Source organism: Hylaeus anthracinus, unplaced genomic scaffold (assembly GCF_026225885.1).
Source record: "Hylaeus anthracinus isolate JK02 unplaced genomic scaffold, UHH_iyHylAnth1.0_haploid 11997, whole genome shotgun sequence".
NCBI lineage: Eukaryota > Metazoa > Arthropoda > Insecta > Hymenoptera > Colletidae > Hylaeus > Hylaeus anthracinus.
The window spans coordinates 5,379,796-5,398,789 of record NW_026534344.1 but is presented as its reverse complement, the minus strand read 5'-3'; the positions used below and the strand labels follow the sequence as shown (position 1 = coordinate 5,398,789).

Here is an 18,994-nt window from a genome sequence, read left to right as displayed (position 1 = left end):
TGTTCAGCTGTAATATCGAATAAGAAATAAATAAATTGTTAAACCATGTCGACCGTAGCAAGTCCTTTGGCTGTTGGAGGTACACGAGAGCATGGAGCTTCCGTACGAACACAGAACGGTATACAATGGTTTAACTTGTGAAAATTTTGTTTAAACATTCATTCAACACCACGACGTATACTTGAATCAATATTTTTCCAGATGATTTTCATTAAATTCTCTTCATTTTTTATTTTGAAACGTATGAAAATATTATTATGAAATGATTAGAATTTGCAGTTAGAAAAAATAATGTATTATACGTTTAGCGGTATATGATACATGTGACAGTAGATGTTCCAACCTGTGCGAATACTTTTTAGATTTGAGTTACTTTATAAATGAAAATATTATAAAGAATATTCTAATAAGATAATGTTTAAAGTATATGCTTTCTTTTCTGAAAATGAAAATTAATATGTTGATCTTAATATTATTTAATGATGTCTGTATAGATTATTAATATTTGATGTATTGTATTCAATCGCTTCACACATATTTTTTGTTTGTATAGTCATGGCAACTTGTGCGATTGCTAATATAGTGAAGAGTTCCTTGGGTCCTGTTGGCTTAGACAAAATGCTGGTGGATGATATTGGTGTACGTATAGAATCTTTGGAAATGTTTCTTCTATTCTTTTTTTTTTTCATAATTTAAAGAGTAGTGATTAATACATTCCACACATCTAAAATCAAATGAGACTACCTTTCTCTTTAGTTTTATTTTCAATTTGGGGAAGAGGAAACAATTGCAGAGAGTTAAATCAAATTGAATGTATTATTTTTATGTTTAAAATAATATAGGATGTCACAGTTACCAATGATGGAGCAACAATCTTACGCTTACTTGAAGTTGAACATCCAGCAGCTAGAGTCTTGGTTGAATTAGCTCAACTACAGGATGATGAAGTTGGAGATGGTACTACATCAGTTGTAAGTTCATATACAGAATATTTAATTATTTTTTATGAGAATATTATTGTAAAGATTATATACGAATAAATTTATTTAATTAGGTAATTATTGCTGCTGAATTACTAAAAAATGGTGATGAGCTTGTAAAACAAAAAATTCATCCAACATCTATAATCAGTGGTTACAGGCTGGCTTGCAAGTAAGTAATCATGTAAGCTCTATTACAATAAAAAGCAATGATCTAATTTGTCATATTTATTACTTATGTTTCAGAGAAGCCTGCAAATATATTCAACAACATTTAACATTTAATGTGGATGAACTTGGTCGAGACTGCCTAGTTAATGTGGCAAGGACGTCGATGTACAGTAAAATTATTGGAGCGTATCCTTATTTCTGTTTAATGATTAGAACATTGATAAATTATTATCTATATAGATAATATATATGTTTGTTATTGTTACTACCGCTTTCGTTTCCTTAATTTATTGTTAGTGATACTGATTTTTTCGGAAATATGGTTGTGGATGCTGCTGAGGCGGTAAAGGTTGAAACTGGTAAAGGATATACATATCCTATAAAGGCAATTAATATTTTAAAAGCTCATGGGAAGAGCGTTCGAGAATCTGTATTAGTGCAGGGCTATGCACTGAATTGTACTGTAGCGTCCCAAGCAATGCCTAAAAGAGTAACGAACGCAAAAATAGCGTGTCTACACTTTTCCTTGCAAAAAACAAAAATGAAATTGGGTGTCGAAATACTAATCACAGATCCCGAAAAACTTGAGGCAGTACGCCAACGCGAAGCAGATATTACAAAAGAACGTATTCAGAAAATTCTGACAGCGGGTGCAAACGTTGTTCTCGTGTCTGGAGGAATTGATGATCTCTGTTTAAAGGTATGGTAATTGACATGTATGTTTTCGTATAGACTTTCATATATACCTCTTTCTGAAATAATAATTTTTTTCTGTGCAGTATTTCATAGAAAACAAAACAATGGCAGTTCGTAGATGTAAAGAAAAGGATTTGAAGAGAATCGCGATAGCTACAGGTGCACAATTCCTCACGTCTTTGACTAACATGGAGGGAGAAGAAAGTTTCGATTCTAGTTTCCTTGGAGAGGCAGCTGAAGTAGTCCAAGAAATGATATGCGATGATGAACTTATTCTTATTAAAGGGTCTGTTTTAATTATATTGTTAATATGGAAAAGTATTTAATCCTTTGCCGACGGGTATTTTACGACAAGACGTGAGTCGTTCGCAAAGGATTAAAATATTCATGTTATTTTTAACAGACCAAAAGCAAAGACAGCCAGTTCTATCATATTACGTGGACCAAATGATTATTACTGCGATGAAATGGAACGATCCGTGCATGATGCATTGTGTGCAGTCAAACGAGTTATGGAGAGCAAACATGTTGTCGCTGGAGGTGGTTGCGTTGAGGCAGCGCTTTCTATATATTTAGAAAATTTTGCTACATCTCTGGTAAAATAATTTAGTTAGGACGATATACAATATATCAAGTAAAACTTGTATTAACTTATTCAAATTTTGTAGAGTTCTGTAGAACAATTAGCTATTGCTGAATTTGCGAGATCACTGCTAGTTATACCGAAAATATTAGCAGTTAACGCAGCGCAAGATGCTACCGATCTCGTGGCCAAATTACGAGCTTACCACAATTCCAGTCAAACAAGAGAAAATGTTGCGGAATTGAAATGGTAATGTCTCGATGTATGTTTTACAAATATTTCAAGAAAAATAAGTATTCGTAAATAATGTATAAATATCTTTTTGTGCAGGACTGGTTTAGACTTATTCAATGGTACCATCAAAGATAATAAAAAAGCCGGTGTATTGGAACCAGCTATTTCGAAAATAAAATCTTTGAAATATGCCACGGAAGCAGCGATAACTATTCTCCGAATTGACGATATGATCAAAGTAGATCCAGATCGTTCAAAAGATAAATCGTATCATGATGCAATGGAAGCTGGTGAACTGGAAGGATAAAGTTAAATTGCATTTGCATAATCTATCTTTTATATGGTTCGTTATGGAGCAGAGATTTAAATTATTCTGAACTACGAATACCATTTCATAATTCAACGATAAAAAAAATGTTACACTTTAAGTAATTCACTCATTAATGTTAGTATATTACATTTGTATTACATTTTATGCTTCGTCTTAAAAATGAATCTACTGGTAACAAACAAAATAAAAGCTCTTACATATAATAGTTTTTAACCAATGTTTTATGTCCCCAGGAACAATACAAGGGTATGTCAATATATTTTTTAAATAATTTATTAACAGTTTTGCAAAATTATCACATTAGTTTTTAATGTTCATTGAAGGTTTCGAAGGAGTTTTGTGAAAAAGCAAAATGTTAAAAATATCAAACATGTGTTTTTAAATTGTAGTTTTCAGATATACGCTATACATAACTTCAAAAAACTACATTTCATTAAGAATGCAGATATTAATATAATAACCTGATATTAATTTGGTAGTAGTATTGAATTACGTAAATTTAATCATCTTATATAATATAATACAACTAAGTTCTCCAAAAATATATATATATTAATAAGTAAAAATTAATCATAAATTAAATAATTCTAACACGTGATACTAAAAAACAAATATATTAAACGCAATGGATAATATGTCTGTCTTAGGAAAAATATTTAACGCATAAACACATGCATGTCATACACATTGTGACAATAATTTAAAAAAGTATGAAAACTCGTTGAATTAACTTGATAAATTTTGATATAGTGAATGTAACAGTTTATTAATGGAAAATAATGGATTAACATTTTTAAGTATTATGTGATATGTACTTTAGGGTTCAAATTTTAAAAAGAATATTTCGTAAATCTTTTTTTTTATTTTATAAACAGATGTATATTGATTAATGAGTCATGAGACTATTTACAATCAGGCATTTCGAATATGTTATAGCAGTCGACATTTTCTTTTTATGATATGCCTTTAGGTAGGCATTCGTGCATGATGGTATATGTGTTTACTGTGCATGTATATTTACAATGTAATATGATTGCTCTTGAGAAATTTATGACATGTCAATTTGATAAAATATAGTACCTTTTTTTATAATACGATTCAACATTCCTGTATCCCATGAGATAGGCATACATACATAACAATAAATTATTGAACATTTCTCATGGTCGGACTAATTAAATTACTAACCGCAATACTATTTTCTATCAGAAAATAGTATGGTTAAACAATTTGATCTTTTTACATGATTAATAGACTTTTGTTTTTAAGTATGATAAGGAAATTATATGAAAAATATTAAAATAATAAAAACAAAATTATTAAATCAAAACAATGTTCTTTGGAATGTTATACAAAATGTAAGTATAGATTACAGTGGTTCATAAATTTTCAGTAATTCATATGAAAAAAGTAATTATATGTATAGATCGTGTCAGGTGCGCAGAAAAAAATATATAATATTTATATAAATCTGAAAAATAACTTAATCAGACTGATACTCCTAAAGTATGACTGCAATACATAAAAGTATTATCCATAAAATATTCTCTTGATTCTTCCATTAATAATTGTTTACAGTAGTCATTAATGTGTAAGTACGCTAATAAAAAAATTGTATTACGCGTTTAATTGTTTGAAATTTTTAAATGAAATACATGGACTTCGACTATACATAATCTCATTTTATGAAATTTTTAACAGAATTTTGTCTCATTAAATTTCATAAATTATCTTATAAGTGTACCAGTAATTTTGGACCATCCTGCAGTATGTACTGAAGAAGTTATTTGTAAATAGTAAGATATAAAATATGGTTTTACTACGTATCAATATTATATACAAACCCTGTTCGGATCGATAATAAATTTACTGAAGACAATCGAGTATTTCTTGTCGAAGTAAAAAATTATGCACCTTTCTATAGCAAATTTTTTGTATATGTAATCGAATCTTTTAGCGCGATGAAAAATGCAGAAGGTCCAAAATAATTCTGCCGTGATTTATACAAAACGTATACATTCCTGAATCACGTGTTAAAAACATGATTTACAAAATCGTTTTATCTTATTAGATACCCCAAGTTTCTGTTAATAGTTTCATATATTATTTTACAATTTATCTATCAAAAGAATTTAGATAAATCGTACCTTCTCTGTACGGTTCAAAATAACTACAATCCTTCTCTTTCTTTTTTGATCATTTTTAGTAGTAAACGTAAGGCAAGAAATACCTAATACTTTTATAACGCAGGATTCTCGAATTTTGGTCCTTTGGTGACTACGATATCAGCGTATGGAATTTCTTGATGGAGTTCTAATACTTGAAACTTTTTAAGAACTAGTAACGTATAGAATTTTTGTGCAACCTGAAAATAAAAAAGAATATTATGAACTATACCGTGTAACTACTTATACACGTCATATAATTTTTTATAAATCACATTACGTAATACAGACCTGCTTGCGATTATTCTTGTATGCCATTTCCGTTAATGTCAATCTATCTTTGGTATCCAGTTTGCTCTTAATAACGTGATACATGTGCGCTGCTCTTTTGTTAAGAACTCGTTCCTCGAACTGTTCGTAAGTTTCATCCACTTGTTGTTCTTCTTGCTGTAAAGGAGAAGAAACAAAGTTGTATAATTATTTCTTTGAACTGATTACATTTTAGCGTAACGAATATTAGGGTAATGTACGTACAGGTCCTACAGACGGAGGGAATTCATAATCTTCGTGATTCCACGGAGTCGCAGGTCCTCTTTCGGATATAGCAGGTGTATGAGGTGGTGCTGGATGTTCATCGTATCCTAGGTACGGTACTTGAGGCTGCGCCTAATACGGATATAATGATAGATTAACAATATTTTTGTTACGAATAATATGTATAGATCAGTATTGTTGAAGCTTCGAGTTTCAAGCTTTCAAAACCACAGTATAATTCAAGTCATAAAATAAAAATAAATAATGTAGACAACTAACCTGATCATAACCCATATTTTCCATTTGAGGCATTTCAGCAGATGGAGCGGCACTGACTTCTGGTTCCGCTGGGGTAGGTGGAACAGCTAATTCTTCAGGTGCAACAAGGGATTCGGTTGGAGGAATTTCAGACATTTGTGGGAAAATTAGAGGTGTTTCAGGAGCTGGAGGAAGCATGTCCACTTCTTCGACAGGAGGTACAATACCGCTGATCTCAGATACTGACGATTCTGCTGGTAGAGATACTTCGGGCGGTACTGGTGATTCTGCAAGAGGAAGGCTTGCTTGTGGAACTATATTTGGAACTTCTACAGCTTCAACAGAGATGTCCATTGGAGGAGGTGCTGGTGCTGGAGGTGGTGGCTTTATCTAAAGACAAAGATACAGGGTATAAATAATTGTACAAAAACATGAATTAATACAAAAAGGAACGCATTAAAACGTATAAAATACCTCTTCCTCTAATGGTAGCTTTCGTTTTCGAGCCATACGCTTATTTAGAATACTTTGCTCGAATGATTCTTGTTCCGCTGCGTCTCTCATTTGTTCCAAAGGCATACCTTCTTCTTCGCCCACTAAACGTCCAAAGTCTTCGTGATCGTAGGATTTACTTGTTAGATGTCGTTGATAATTCTATTTCGAACACGGAAAATATTGAACATTGTACAAATGTTAATTTATTTCTTTTATTTGAGTAAAACAAGAGCATCGAATATTTTAATTACCTTAAATAATACGCGTGCTGGAATTGGCCTTCCTGGCAAAGCAAATAATTTCTCAACTCCACCAGTTTCTTTCCAGTGCATTAGCCTCTTTGTGGGAGGTGCCAAATCCAATGTGGTTATAATGTCACTGGTATCTGATAATTGTGCTTTCATTTCTTCACCAGAAATATTTTTTACTTCGTCGACAATGAGCTTGCGCTTACGTTTTGCTTTTGTGAATCCTGAAATTTAATTACTGGTATTATTATGATTGTTATAATTAATATTATAATTCAGATAAAATAGTATGGTGTTATAATCGACCTTTTAAAGCAGATGTATCAACTGGCGCAAGAGCGAAACTCTCTTCTTCGTCGTGTAATAACGTAGTTTGGTCCTGTAGAGGTGGTGCTTCTTCAATAGCTTCCATTGGGCGTTCTTCAGGAATCATTGGCGGAGCAGGAGTAAAACGACGACTGGCTACACTTATTCTCCCTTCAATTTCTTCTCCAGCTACGGCAGGAGAAGCGGGTCTGGAGTCGTCAGAACTACATGGGAAATAAATTATTTATGATTATAATAAAGTAATTTTTTCAACAATTCATATCACTAAATTTGAATTACATCCAAGAGTATTATCTTTAGAATACCTCATTCCTCCCATAGGAGATGGTGGCCCTCCAAAGCGATCCCCCATTTCTTCCTCAGATTCGTCATGTACAGAAGCTGCGACTCCAGGAATTGTGCCTGGTTCTTGTGGTTCCGCTACTCCGCTAACTTCAGGTACAGGTACTTCACCCATTGGCGCTTCATCAAATAAACCACCCTCAAATAAGCCACCAGCTAAAGAGCACAATTATAAATACTTGTATAATAGATGTTCCATAACAAATATATAGTTTCAATGTCTTTCAACTAATGTAATTATTAATATATGTATATATGTATATTTATGTTAGTTACATATGATATCTTGACCAAGATGTCCACCAAAACCGTCGTCTCTAATTGGCATGTCTATATCCATAGCTTGCGGTGTTACTGACGGACCTGGAACCGGCTCTTTCTCCTTTTGTTCTAGAGCTGCTTCTATTCCTGGTCCATCGGTGAACAACATATGAGTCTAAAAAATTAATATAAAATTTATTTTTTAAAAATGAAGTTAGTTTACAAGAAAATCGAAACATACCTGATCTAAAGATGGTTCTACAGAGCCAGCATGTCTTAGTAACTCTGGTGGTTCTGCATCAAAACTCATATCACCAAATCCTTGATCATGACTAACTAAAGCTAGACTACCATAATCTTCTCTCATTGTTATTTCCTCTGCTCGAGACTGGTTTAAACTAAATTGTGCTTCTATATCAACATCTCTGAAATAGAAGAGTTGCATTGAACTATTTATAATAGTGTTTATGTACATACAATAATATGTTAAGCAGCATTAGATTAATTTAATTTAAATATATTTACTTCAATTCAGGCATCGCGGTATCAAAGTCGTGAAACACTTCGGGTAATGTTATAGCTGTTACAGCAGCTTCCCTGTGTTCTTCTGGTAAATCTACCATACCTGGCCTAAAAGCCATTTTTATTTTCACAAAGGCTTCATTACAATCAGCCAAAAGATATTTAGCCTTCCGTGAATATATACGCACTACACCCAACAATAAGTGTCCAGAGGTTCTTAAAGCCATTTTTACCTATACAAATGTATTACATTGAGAAATTAGATCATGTTACATTCCATGTTACATATGTATAATATTAGGAAACATCTTCTCTTAAAGATGGATGTAAAGGTTGCAAATTTGTAATTTTACAGAGAGTAATAAGAAATATGTCAATGTTAAAAGCCTTGTGATATACCTTTGGCTGTAATATACCGTCTACAGATTTCTCGATATTAGTTTCGAATACGTGGGCCTTCGTCAACTTTTTATCCCAATGAGCGGCTAACCAAATACGGGCCAACGGCCCCTTTTTGGCCAACACGAAATGTGCGTAAAACATTTTTAATCCGTATTACGTATACTTCTGGAAAGAATCGATATCATATCAGTAAAATACGTTTTAACGAAGAATCTACTGTTTGTAAACACAAGTCTGAGCATAATACAAAACAATTCGTTAACGCGACATCCCGTTAGCAACATGATTATCACCTTGTAATGAAAAATACGCACGATGCGTCAATTAATAAACAAAGTTAGCATGTCTATAAAAACTTATGAATACACAAATCGAGTCGTGGGACTCGAGTAAATAACGATCATATAATATAATATTTCCAATTTAGCAAAATGTCAACATCTTTGCACAAGATGGCGTTTCTGTCCGTAATTTTGGCGGTTACACATAAGGTGACGAGCACGTAGTACGTTTTATTTACTTCCGTATGGGAAACGTTCCAACAGCGTGTCGCCGATTAACTCTGAACCGCCACTCTTATATTTTACGAAATGGATCACATTTAACTGTAATATTATCGAATTATTAACACATACGTTTCTTTTCACCGCGTCTTGGAATCCATTTGCAACTAGTTTCACCGAACGTTCTGAAACTCCCTCCAACGATGGCGGGCAGTATTCGTAAATCTACAAAACTGTGACCTCTTGGACGTCATATCGGTCGTACGCATTTATACAATTATATTCAATTTTCTATAATACAATACATCGATAATGGGAAAGTAAACCAATGTTGAGGAATAAAGAATTCAAATTAAAATAATTGATGTGTTATATCGATAGAAATGGTTTCATAAAGTATAATACTGAAACTCTGTTTCCAAGGTTCATTATCAGAGGGCTACAAATAGTAACTGATTTTTACATTTTACATTTTCCAAATTACTAAATTCTTCCAAATAGTAAGAATTGTCGGCATTAAAAGCTGTCTGTGTCTAAAGTAGAATTTAATAGATAAGTTCTTTCTTTCTAATGCGTTATAATCTTTTATTTTTATTTGTCAAATCACATTCTGATTACTATCAATGGTGTCCAGATTTCCATGCAATTTTCTAAGAATATCTAGCTCATAAGCTGTAGAATTGCATATCAAATTTTGTAGAGTTTGTGTTCTTATATTATTATTTTAAATAATAATTGAGTGGATTTAGAAAGGCCACCGCTCACTGAGCCGTTCAGTGAGCAGGTTTCTAGTACTAGTGGCGCTATCGGTGGCAAAACGGCCAAGTTTGTAGTGAAAATAGTTTTCACTATTTTTGTAAGATGGCGCCACTAATAACTTGTAATTAATTATTCTTTATTTTTTATAAATGCATGATTAATACGATTACTGGCTTTATAACACCACAATATATTACATAATATGTCAAACAAATCATTTTTATGAATAGTTATTTAATTTTCATCGACACCTATCGGTACATTACCATCATGTTGGTAAATTGCTGGTAATTACCGATCTCTTATTACCATAAGTGTTACCATAAGTGTTTTTAACGACAAACTTGGACGTTTTACTACCGAAAGCGCTAATTATCATTTCTAATTAGTTTCATCCATCCACTGTTAGATGGCAATCTTTTTTAATAACAAATCTTGTTTTCTAATAAATTATTAATCCAAACATTAAACTAATGTCATTGCTGACTTATATAAACTCCATAAAATGCCTATCCCTGGTTCAGTGTTTTGATTATGGTCAAGCAAAATAAAGCCTCAGTGGTTGCTTAGATATCATATGTATCAACCCTAATAGGACGTTTCTATTGTCTTGATATGTATACAAAGATATTTATATTTTACTGATGTGACATGAAACTACAATAGTCATTTAACGATCTGACAGCAGAATCATTGTAATATATCAGGTGGAAATATATTTATCGGCAAACTTCTCTGGTGAATTGAAATTTCGAACCCATTTTGCAGCAATCGATTGCTTTTGGAACGCCATTTTCTTCGTTGCCCATCGCGCGATTAAATTTTACTTGGCATGAAGTACTGCGATGAAATAAACCGAAGATTATATAAAACTCGTACAATACGGAAAGAATTACGTATAATAAAAAAATCTCAATAAGTATTACTGCATTATAGAGTGATACGCACTTATATATACTGTTATATACGATAGGCGACTTATTTTCGTGAACACTACGTTTTGGATAAAATGTTCATGTTAAACCAAGGTAGTGCAGTAACAATGAAGTGTTTGATAAATGATTCGGTTTAATTCCATTCGTTGATCGATTCGTTGTATGCGCCAGTTACGTCATAAAGTCAGTTCTCAATATTAAGTGCAACGTCAGTAACGTTTTACTCGGAACTCGGAGTGTCATTTGTCTCGGATTGTAAGATTAAAAAATTACGTTTGAAGATTGACGAGAAAATGGGTAAGCCTTCACTCCTCTTCACTTAATTTTTGAACATCATGATACAGTTTCTTGTTTAATTACAACAGTTAATTTTATATTGGATGATTATTATTCTAAGGGAGAACAATAACCATAATCATGTACTTTTACAATGGAAGTATTAAAACAAATAATACACATGTTGTAGAGAATTCAGGGGCGGTTATGATAGAAGGAGAGGACTATGAAGTAGTAGATGAATGTATCAAAGAAGAAGATATATCTAATACTGTGCAAAATAAACCTACAGAGAACTCTGCAAATGTTGGAGAACCATCTAAAGATACTGTACCTGTAAATGATAAAGTACCAAATGAAAATGTTAAACAAGATGAAGAACCACTATGCATAGATTTAACAGATGATGTACCACCAAATAATTTGAGTATTAATAATAATGATCGAAACAGTTCATCAAATGTAGAAATTAAACGCTTAGAACAAGCAAATACAGAAAACAAATGTTTGGAGCAACCAAATGCAGAAGAGAAATCCTTAGAACAAGCAAATGCAAAAAACAAATGTTTAGAGCAACCAAATGCAGAAGAGAAATGCTTAGAACAAGCAAATGCAGAAAACAAATGTTTGGAGCAACCAAATGCAGAAGAGAAATGCTTAGAACAAGCAAATGCAGAAAACAAATGTTTGGAGCAACCAAATGCAGAAGAGAAATGCTTAGAACAAGCAAACGGAGAAAACAAATGTTTGGAGGAATCAAATGCAGAAAATAAATGTTTGGAGCAACCAAATCAAGAAAATGAATGTTTAGAACAACCAACTGTAGATTCAATAGATTTTACAGCTGATATTAGTTTAGATCAATTGAATGAACAAAAAGATATAACAGATGAAGATGTTTTAAATCATTTAGATGAAATAGAAAATATAGTCTTTGATACTTCTGATTCTCAGAAACCAGAGGAGAATAATGATTCTAAAATTGGAATGATAAGTTTGGATACTTCAGATTTTGTAAAAGAAGATGAAAGTAATGAATCAAAAGAAAAAAGTGTAGTCTCCAATTCTGGAACTAAAGAAATTATCCAAGTAACTGAATATATTACTATTGATAAGAGTACTTCTTCCAATGATACTACAAATATGGAATTAGATGAAAAAGTAGAAGAACCTATAACATATGATTGGTATGAGAACAAGGTAATATGTAAAAGATAATACAGTTGATTCCAATTATTAGGATACCTTTATAGTTAAAAGAAGTACCAATATAAACTTAGTTCATACTTTTAATGGTTGTGTATACCTTGTAGAGTTAATATCTAAATGAAGATAATTTTGATTAATTTTCTCAATACATTGTGTTTTGTAAGATTTATTCCGAATAAAAGGATGTCCCAAATAACCAGAATCCACTGTACAAGTAAAAAAAAAATGAAATTTATAAATCAGGAATGAAATTGTTATTTTAAATAAATGTTATACAGCTTGCTGAGAAAGAAATAATTATAAAAGAACGACTATCGAAAGTGTCCAGAGTTCTAGGAATTTCTTATCCATGTTATGAACAATGGTTAGAAAGGGAAGAAAAAACGAATGGATCTCCTTTATGCAAATTGAAACCAGCTCGACGATGTTGTTTGAAAAAACCATATACTAACCGTTGGAAATTTATCTGTAAGTACATGTCATTGTGCGTTCTCTCTACTCGCAAATCCACAGGGTTGTAAGTTAAAAGGAGTTGTTAATGCTTAAAACTGCATCATCCTGCACGTGAAGTTGATTTTCTCACAGGCACCGTTTTGCACATTTAGGCTGCAGAAAAAGGGTACAAGATTCTCCAAAGAAGACAAGTGATGCTGATACTTCTTTTACCAAAAATACTGAGACATCCTGGAAATTAGAAGCAAGTGGGGCATGGGGTGCTAATATAAATAATGAATCCGAATTTCCACCTTTTGTATTGCGCGCTGTTAAGGTATATCAATTTTATTTTACTAATAAAGTGTACATTCCATTGTTTTAAATTTATTATTTATAATAATTATTACATTATATAGATATTTGAAGAATTTCTTCAAACAACTGAACAACCAAGTAACCAGGAGAGTGTTAATGAAAATTTCTCTGATGATATATCTGTAGAGATGGAAACAAAAAAGGAAGTATTTGTTGAAGGTAGACAGGAATGGTCATGGTTACTGGTACGTTGTAATAGCATGGATGAACTTATGCTATTTGCAACTGGAAGAAATATTAGTCGCGCTACAATGGACCGTTTAAAGCAAGTTTATGAGTCTGGACCAGGAAAAGATTGCAATGTAAAGTCTCTTTATTGCAAATCCACGAATAAGTGAGTATAGTTCTATAAAGCTTATGAGAGATATTTTATATAATTTCTGTTATGGAATAAATAAGAGAGTACTATATTAGACTTCGTAATTTTAGGTGTGATGATACTACTGTCACAGATACAACATTTTTGGTAGGATCAGAAGCTTTAGATGAAGTTGTGGGTGGATTAAAAGTGCAACTTGCACCTAAAACAAATTTTTGGTCGAATACGGCGGGAGCAGAAAATGTTGCAAACGCAGTAATGGACTTACTTGCACCTCACCCTAAGTCAATTTTGCTTGAAATAGGATGTGGTATTGGTCTTATTGGGTTGATGATGGCATCTGTAAGTGAGAAAACTACATTTTTATTGAAAGCCGTTCCGTTCAGTTAAAAAATGATTCAATATATTTTTGAAATAATTATAGAAATGTCAACAAGTGATAGGAGTGGATTCTCCATCAGAAGTTGAAGAAGCTGAAATGACTTGCGAATTAAATAATATAAAAAATGCCTCATTCATTATGGGATCTCCCAGTGAAGTAATAAGTAAAATTGTTCCAGCAGTGAAAAACCGCAAAACATGTGCAGTAATTAATGCGAATACTAACCTTGGTCGAGGTATTTAGAAGATATATTACATTTTAAAATCTAATGTTTCAAAATTTTTTTTTCTTTTTTTGTGGGGGGGGGGGAATCTTTCAAAGACATTCGCGATCTCTTGGGGAAGGCCAGGGGTTGCATGAGTTTCTCTGCACCGCCTGCTCAGCGGCACAGAGCCTACCCACTACCCCACGATATTCTACTACGTACGCATGAGGGAGAGAGAGGGGGGGATGAAATTCAACGAAATATCTTCCATCGAAGAGAGTTGGTTAATGTCACCTCTCTTCTAAGCATATTCTCTGTAACGACGTGATGTGGACATACAGTCACATCGTTCCTTTCTGTGGGCCGCGTGCAATGGTAACTGCGGGCCCCAGGGTTGCCATAAGTCGAGCGAAAGCAGCTACGTCAAATCTGTGTACAGATTTGTGACGTTATGTTCGGCTCAACGTGTTGAGATCTTCGCTAGCAACACGGTACAAAAAACAAAAATAAAGCGATATTAGCTTATTCTCTTGTTTTATGTGACGTTGCGCCTGGCTCAATGAGTCGAACCTTCGCTGGCAACCCTGACGGACCCCAACCCGCAGTCGCCTACGGTCCATTGCGATCACGCGGCGAATGGGATTTATTCCCTTCGCTATCGCTCACGTCGCATTTTTGTCGATCGCTGAGGACGGTGGTCCTAATATAGGGAACCATCTCTCGTCCCCAACGCTGACCTAACAGGAAGGGCAGCGTTATGCACTACCCTTTCATCCAGCGTTAGTTATCCGCCGCGGGGACTATGTTCCAGTGCATATAGTTATATATTGTAGTGTAAACAAAGTATAATTTTATACTAAATATATGTTATACATATATGTTACATATGTATATACTTTACAGCAATTGAGGTTATGACATGTCTCAGGAAAATTCCATCTCTCAAACGAATAGTGATGATAACCACATTAACGAAGCAATCAGTTCGTGCTATATTAGAACTAGCTCGTCCTGTAGATAATATTAATTTTGGGTCACCATTCATTCCAATAATGGCGTGTGTTGTTGATACTTTACCACTTGGTCCTCATTTTGAAGCTGTTATCTTACTACAACGGCGGGTAATAACTAAATTGAATCAATGGAATAAGAAAAATACAGATGAAAATGTTAAAACTCCAGAAACTAAAAACGCTCAAATAAAGATAGATGAGCAAAGTATCAATGGAGCAGATAAAAAAATTTTAAACAAAGAGACTGAGATTCGGACAAAAAGAAACTTTATTAAATCATTCAAATATCCTGCAAAAAAAACGAAAATGCAAATAAAGAATCCGATTTACACAAAAAGTACCGAAAATGTAATTGTAAAAAATAAGTTCAAGGGTAAACGTCCTCATTCCCCGGACAGAAGTGAAGCACCGCCGAAAAAAATAATGAAGAAATTTGCTAAATTTGGAACCAAATCTTGGCAAATGGGTAAGTTCATATTCTTTCATAGGTATCTTGATTAAAGTCTTTGATTTGCCTGATTACGAACTTCAAACAGAACTTTCAATAATACTTATTTTTAACTCCAGATTTATCAACAAAAAAGAAAAAAGAATGGACCACTGAAAACTCACAATTGCGTATCAATCCGCTTCATGAAAAGAAATTACGAGAGCACAAGGAGCAAACTGATTTAAGGAAAAGATTATCTAGCAATCGATTCGACCCAGATATCGCTCAAACAGTAAAGGTGCATCAAGATCTTTTAGAAATGGCAAAAGAAAAATTAAGTGGACCGACGCCGACTGTTGACGTAAATACTGCAAAACAATTACAGAACATGTTGAATATGGTTTTGGAGCAAACAAATAAACTCCAAAGTCAACTTCCACGCTCTGTTTGGGATCGTATTGCACCACCAGAAAATATGAATGTAGATCAACGAGATCTTAAACTGGAAGATCCTCTTTTGAAGGGGCGATATGTCCAGGAAGTGGGCTCCCAAGATATATTAATTACAACGTCAAATAAAAAATGTTCGAATAATGAGGAGCCCGTGGCAAAACCCTTTTACAAAAAATACAATAACTTACCGCCTTTAGAACCGAATACAGTAATGCCAGTTGGACCACCTACTGATTACAGAACAGGCAATCCGTTTCGCACAAGTCCGGAGCGATATCATGAAACGGACATGCAACAACAAACTGAAGAAAATCCTTGGAATCTAGATAACACATCATTCGAAAGAAATCGTTGGAATGAAATGGGAAATATGAGAAAACTAATGTCACCTATGAGAAGACAAACTTCTCCAATAAAACATAGAGTATCTCCCCAAAGATTTTCACCTAAACGTCCATTATTATCTCCTCCAAGACGTCCGTGCTCTCCTCCTAGAAGGCATTTTTCTCCCATTTGTCGTCCATCTTCACCGTATAGACAACGTTCTCCTTTAAGACGCCAAATGTCCCCTCCATTAAGGCGACCTATGTCGCCATCAAGACGAATGTCACCAACAAGGCGACTCTTGTCACCTAGACGTTCAACATCATCTCCACGGCGAAACGAAATAATGATGAATCGGCCAATTTCACCATTAAGACGTGAACTATCACCTCCAGGACGACAGATGTCTCAGACGAGAACAACTATGTCTCCTCCTAGGAGGCAACTATCTCCAATGAGGCGACAAATGTCTCCTCCAAGAAGACAAATTCTTTCTCCAAATAGAATGATATCTTCCAATAGGCAAGAAATGTTACTTTCTAAGCGACAAACAATGCCACAAGAAAAACAACAAATGAGACGTGCAGAATCACCATGCGGATTTGCTTTTGGACGTACCGGCTCGTCACCAAGAAGACAACAATCTCCACACAGGCGACAAATGTCACCACAGCAGAGATATGTCGATGATTGGGATATACCTAGCAGAGGAGCCATTGAACAAAATACTTGGACTCGATCTGTTGAAAGAATGGCGGAACAGAATATGTGGCAAAATGAAAAACCTTCGACATCCAATAACAGTTGGGATCAAACATTGCCTAACGATAGACGTCGTAAAACCTTCAGTCAAGAGAAATGGGATTTTAAAGTTTTTCTTCGCGATGATACGCGGAACAGTGGTGCAAATAATTGGAATTCTAAACCTATGATTAAAGAAACATGGCCTTCAAGTTCTGATAACAGATGGTCAAGTACGTCTAATGTAGCTGGAAGTAGTAATGATAATTGGAATATTCGTGGAAAAGAAAGTTTCAATGCTCGCAAAGAATCGTGGATGGACAAAAAGAAACAAGGTAAATGGGAATCGGTAAATGTTAAGGATTCTTGGAAACAATCTGACAAAGAAGATTTAGATGATCTACCGGAAGATGCAAGAGATCCTTGGGGTGACGATGGTAATGTAGGTTTAAAAGAAAGGTGCTATATATTTGAAAATCCCGATACATCATCCTCGTGGAAAAGAGAAAGCGAACAACAGGGAGATGGTACTTGGTCAAATCAAAAAGATAATTGGCAAAATAAAGGGTTACCTTTTAGTACGAAACCTCAATGGCAAAATAATGGAATGCAAAACGTTGAGGGGTCACGTTGGATTGGAAAGAATACGGGATCTTGGCAATCTCAACATTCAAATTTTCAACCACGTTCATTTTCTACCACTCAGTTTAAAGGTTTACATTAAGAGTTACGTTCCTTAATTTGATAATTTCAATTATTAACAATTTGCTAGAAAGTTCGTATTGTTATGCAACTCGGGTCACAAAGGGGAAACCATAAGGTTTTTTTTACGTTCAAATAAAAATGAAACATATTTAAAAATTACAGCAACAGATAAGAATAATTGAAACCAAAAATATGTAATCTCATGTTACATTACGCAATCATCACTTGATGTAAGCTATGTTCCATGAATTAATTCAAATTTTGTTTTACTTTTCAAATTATATTTTTTTTTTATATTGAAGATACTAATAAAGTATCATAAGTATTAACTCAAAATATGGCATAGCTTTCACAGGAGTTATAAATCTAATATGGTATTATAACATCTGATAAATGGTATTTATGAATCTCCTTTGAGACAGTGTAAAAAGTAAGTTTATATTGTACTTTTCAAATAAAACTGCATTTACATAAAAAGATAGTCGACTTAATTGTACTTGACACAAATTTTTAATTATTTTAATTAACGTATTAAGCATACATGAACAGTGGAATCCTTTACGCGAATCCATAGATAAGCGGTTGTGCCTATACTTACGTCTGTATACATATTCTGTATGTATGTATGTATGTATGTATGTATGTATAAACATATTAAATAAAATTTTCTTTTCTTCAATTTTTCATTCTATAAAGAAGAATGTTTAATTTTGATTAACATGTGAAAGTATTGCATACCACATGTAGTGTAGAGAGAAAGAAAAGTCAATCATGGGAAAAATAACGAGTCATCTGCGACTGATTATAAGCAAAGAATAATTGACACTGTTCATATTCCCTTCACTCATTGTATGCATCATATTTTTATTAACTAAAACTAACTTTTCTTAATGCTATACATCGTACATAAATATTTACACAATTCAACTTACGTAATAATTCCTGAAACGAATTATCCGCATAAGTTGTAAATTTCATACTAACATTAGGCATTTATTCCTTCACGTACAATCTGAGTTGTCGAAGATCCAAATATCATTTTGCCCAAAATAAAAGGAGAAAGTTATCTGACCCCCCCCCTCCCTCCCGCCATTAATTGAACGTTAAAAAGTATTTGATATTGTCGAAACTTTAAAAAGTAATTTAATGCTTGTTTCGAATTTTTTTAAAGCGTGCTACAGGAAAAATCTTGAGATAGATATAAACGATCCAGTTTTCACACCACGTTAGTAAAAATAACATAGCAGTAGAGCATTAATAATTGAAGCATTTTAGAAGAAAATATAAACTTAAAGCATACATTATCGGTATTCACGTCAAATATTATGAAGGATTTTGACTCAAGCATTTATTTTCATTTATATATCTAATAATGTTTAAC

General features: G+C 33.4%; 3 protein-coding genes across 8 annotated transcripts in view; 2 read left to right on the top strand and 1 right to left on the bottom strand.

Moving 5' to 3' along the window:
- LOC128889843 (T-complex protein 1 subunit alpha) overlaps positions 1–3,198 on the top strand; it is a 3,209-nt gene extending 11 nt beyond the window's left edge. Inside the window, exons 1-10 of the mRNA XM_054147862.1 lie at positions 1–118; positions 554–639; positions 843–971; positions 1,055–1,152; positions 1,227–1,337; positions 1,449–1,851; positions 1,931–2,133; positions 2,251–2,443; positions 2,516–2,679; positions 2,761–3,198. The exon at positions 1–118 is cut by the window's left edge and continues 11 nt beyond it. Coding sequence (XP_054003837.1) covers positions 46–118; positions 554–639; positions 843–971; positions 1,055–1,152; positions 1,227–1,337; positions 1,449–1,851; positions 1,931–2,133; positions 2,251–2,443; positions 2,516–2,679; positions 2,761–2,971 — 1,671 coding nt within the window. The 5' untranslated portion in view covers positions 1–45 and the 3' untranslated portion in view covers positions 2,972–3,198. The remainder of the gene's footprint in view (positions 119–553; positions 640–842; positions 972–1,054; positions 1,153–1,226; positions 1,338–1,448; positions 1,852–1,930; positions 2,134–2,250; positions 2,444–2,515; positions 2,680–2,760) is intronic.
- On the bottom strand, positions 3,097–9,301 carry LOC128889838 (double-strand-break repair protein rad21 homolog). Of its 6 annotated transcripts, none has more exons than XM_054147853.1 (13): positions 9,185–9,301; positions 8,547–8,714; positions 8,151–8,380; positions 7,867–8,074; positions 7,641–7,800; positions 7,328–7,520; positions 7,002–7,225; positions 6,699–6,919; positions 6,427–6,606; positions 5,974–6,342; positions 5,695–5,826; positions 5,452–5,607; positions 3,097–5,360 (listed from the first exon to the last, which is right to left on the bottom strand). In XM_054147853.1, exons 2-13 carry the CDS (start codon positions 8,688–8,690, stop codon positions 5,235–5,237), a joined length of 2,343 nt encoding a protein of 780 aa, XP_054003828.1. In that variant the 5' UTR covers positions 8,691–8,714; positions 9,185–9,301; the 3' UTR covers positions 3,097–5,234. The 6 variants fall into 6 exon arrangements, with proteins under 6 accessions (XP_054003828.1, XP_054003830.1, XP_054003829.1 ...); XM_054147855.1 differs by having other exon boundaries at positions 8,547–8,711; positions 9,185–9,262; XM_054147854.1 differs by having other exon boundaries at positions 9,070–9,217.
- A 1,181-nt stretch (positions 9,302–10,482) lies between these two features.
- On the top strand, positions 10,483–18,297 carry LOC128889833 (uncharacterized). Its single transcript, XM_054147841.1, has 9 exons — positions 10,483–11,043; positions 11,213–12,222; positions 12,510–12,699; positions 12,837–13,000; positions 13,083–13,375; positions 13,471–13,702; positions 13,785–13,977; positions 14,851–15,426; positions 15,528–18,297. The coding sequence occupies exons 1-9, from the start codon at positions 11,040–11,042 to the stop codon at positions 17,630–17,632; spliced, it is 4,767 nt and encodes a 1,588-aa protein (XP_054003816.1). The 5' UTR covers positions 10,483–11,039; the 3' UTR covers positions 17,633–18,297.
- Positions 18,298–18,994: the final 697 nt, after the last annotated feature.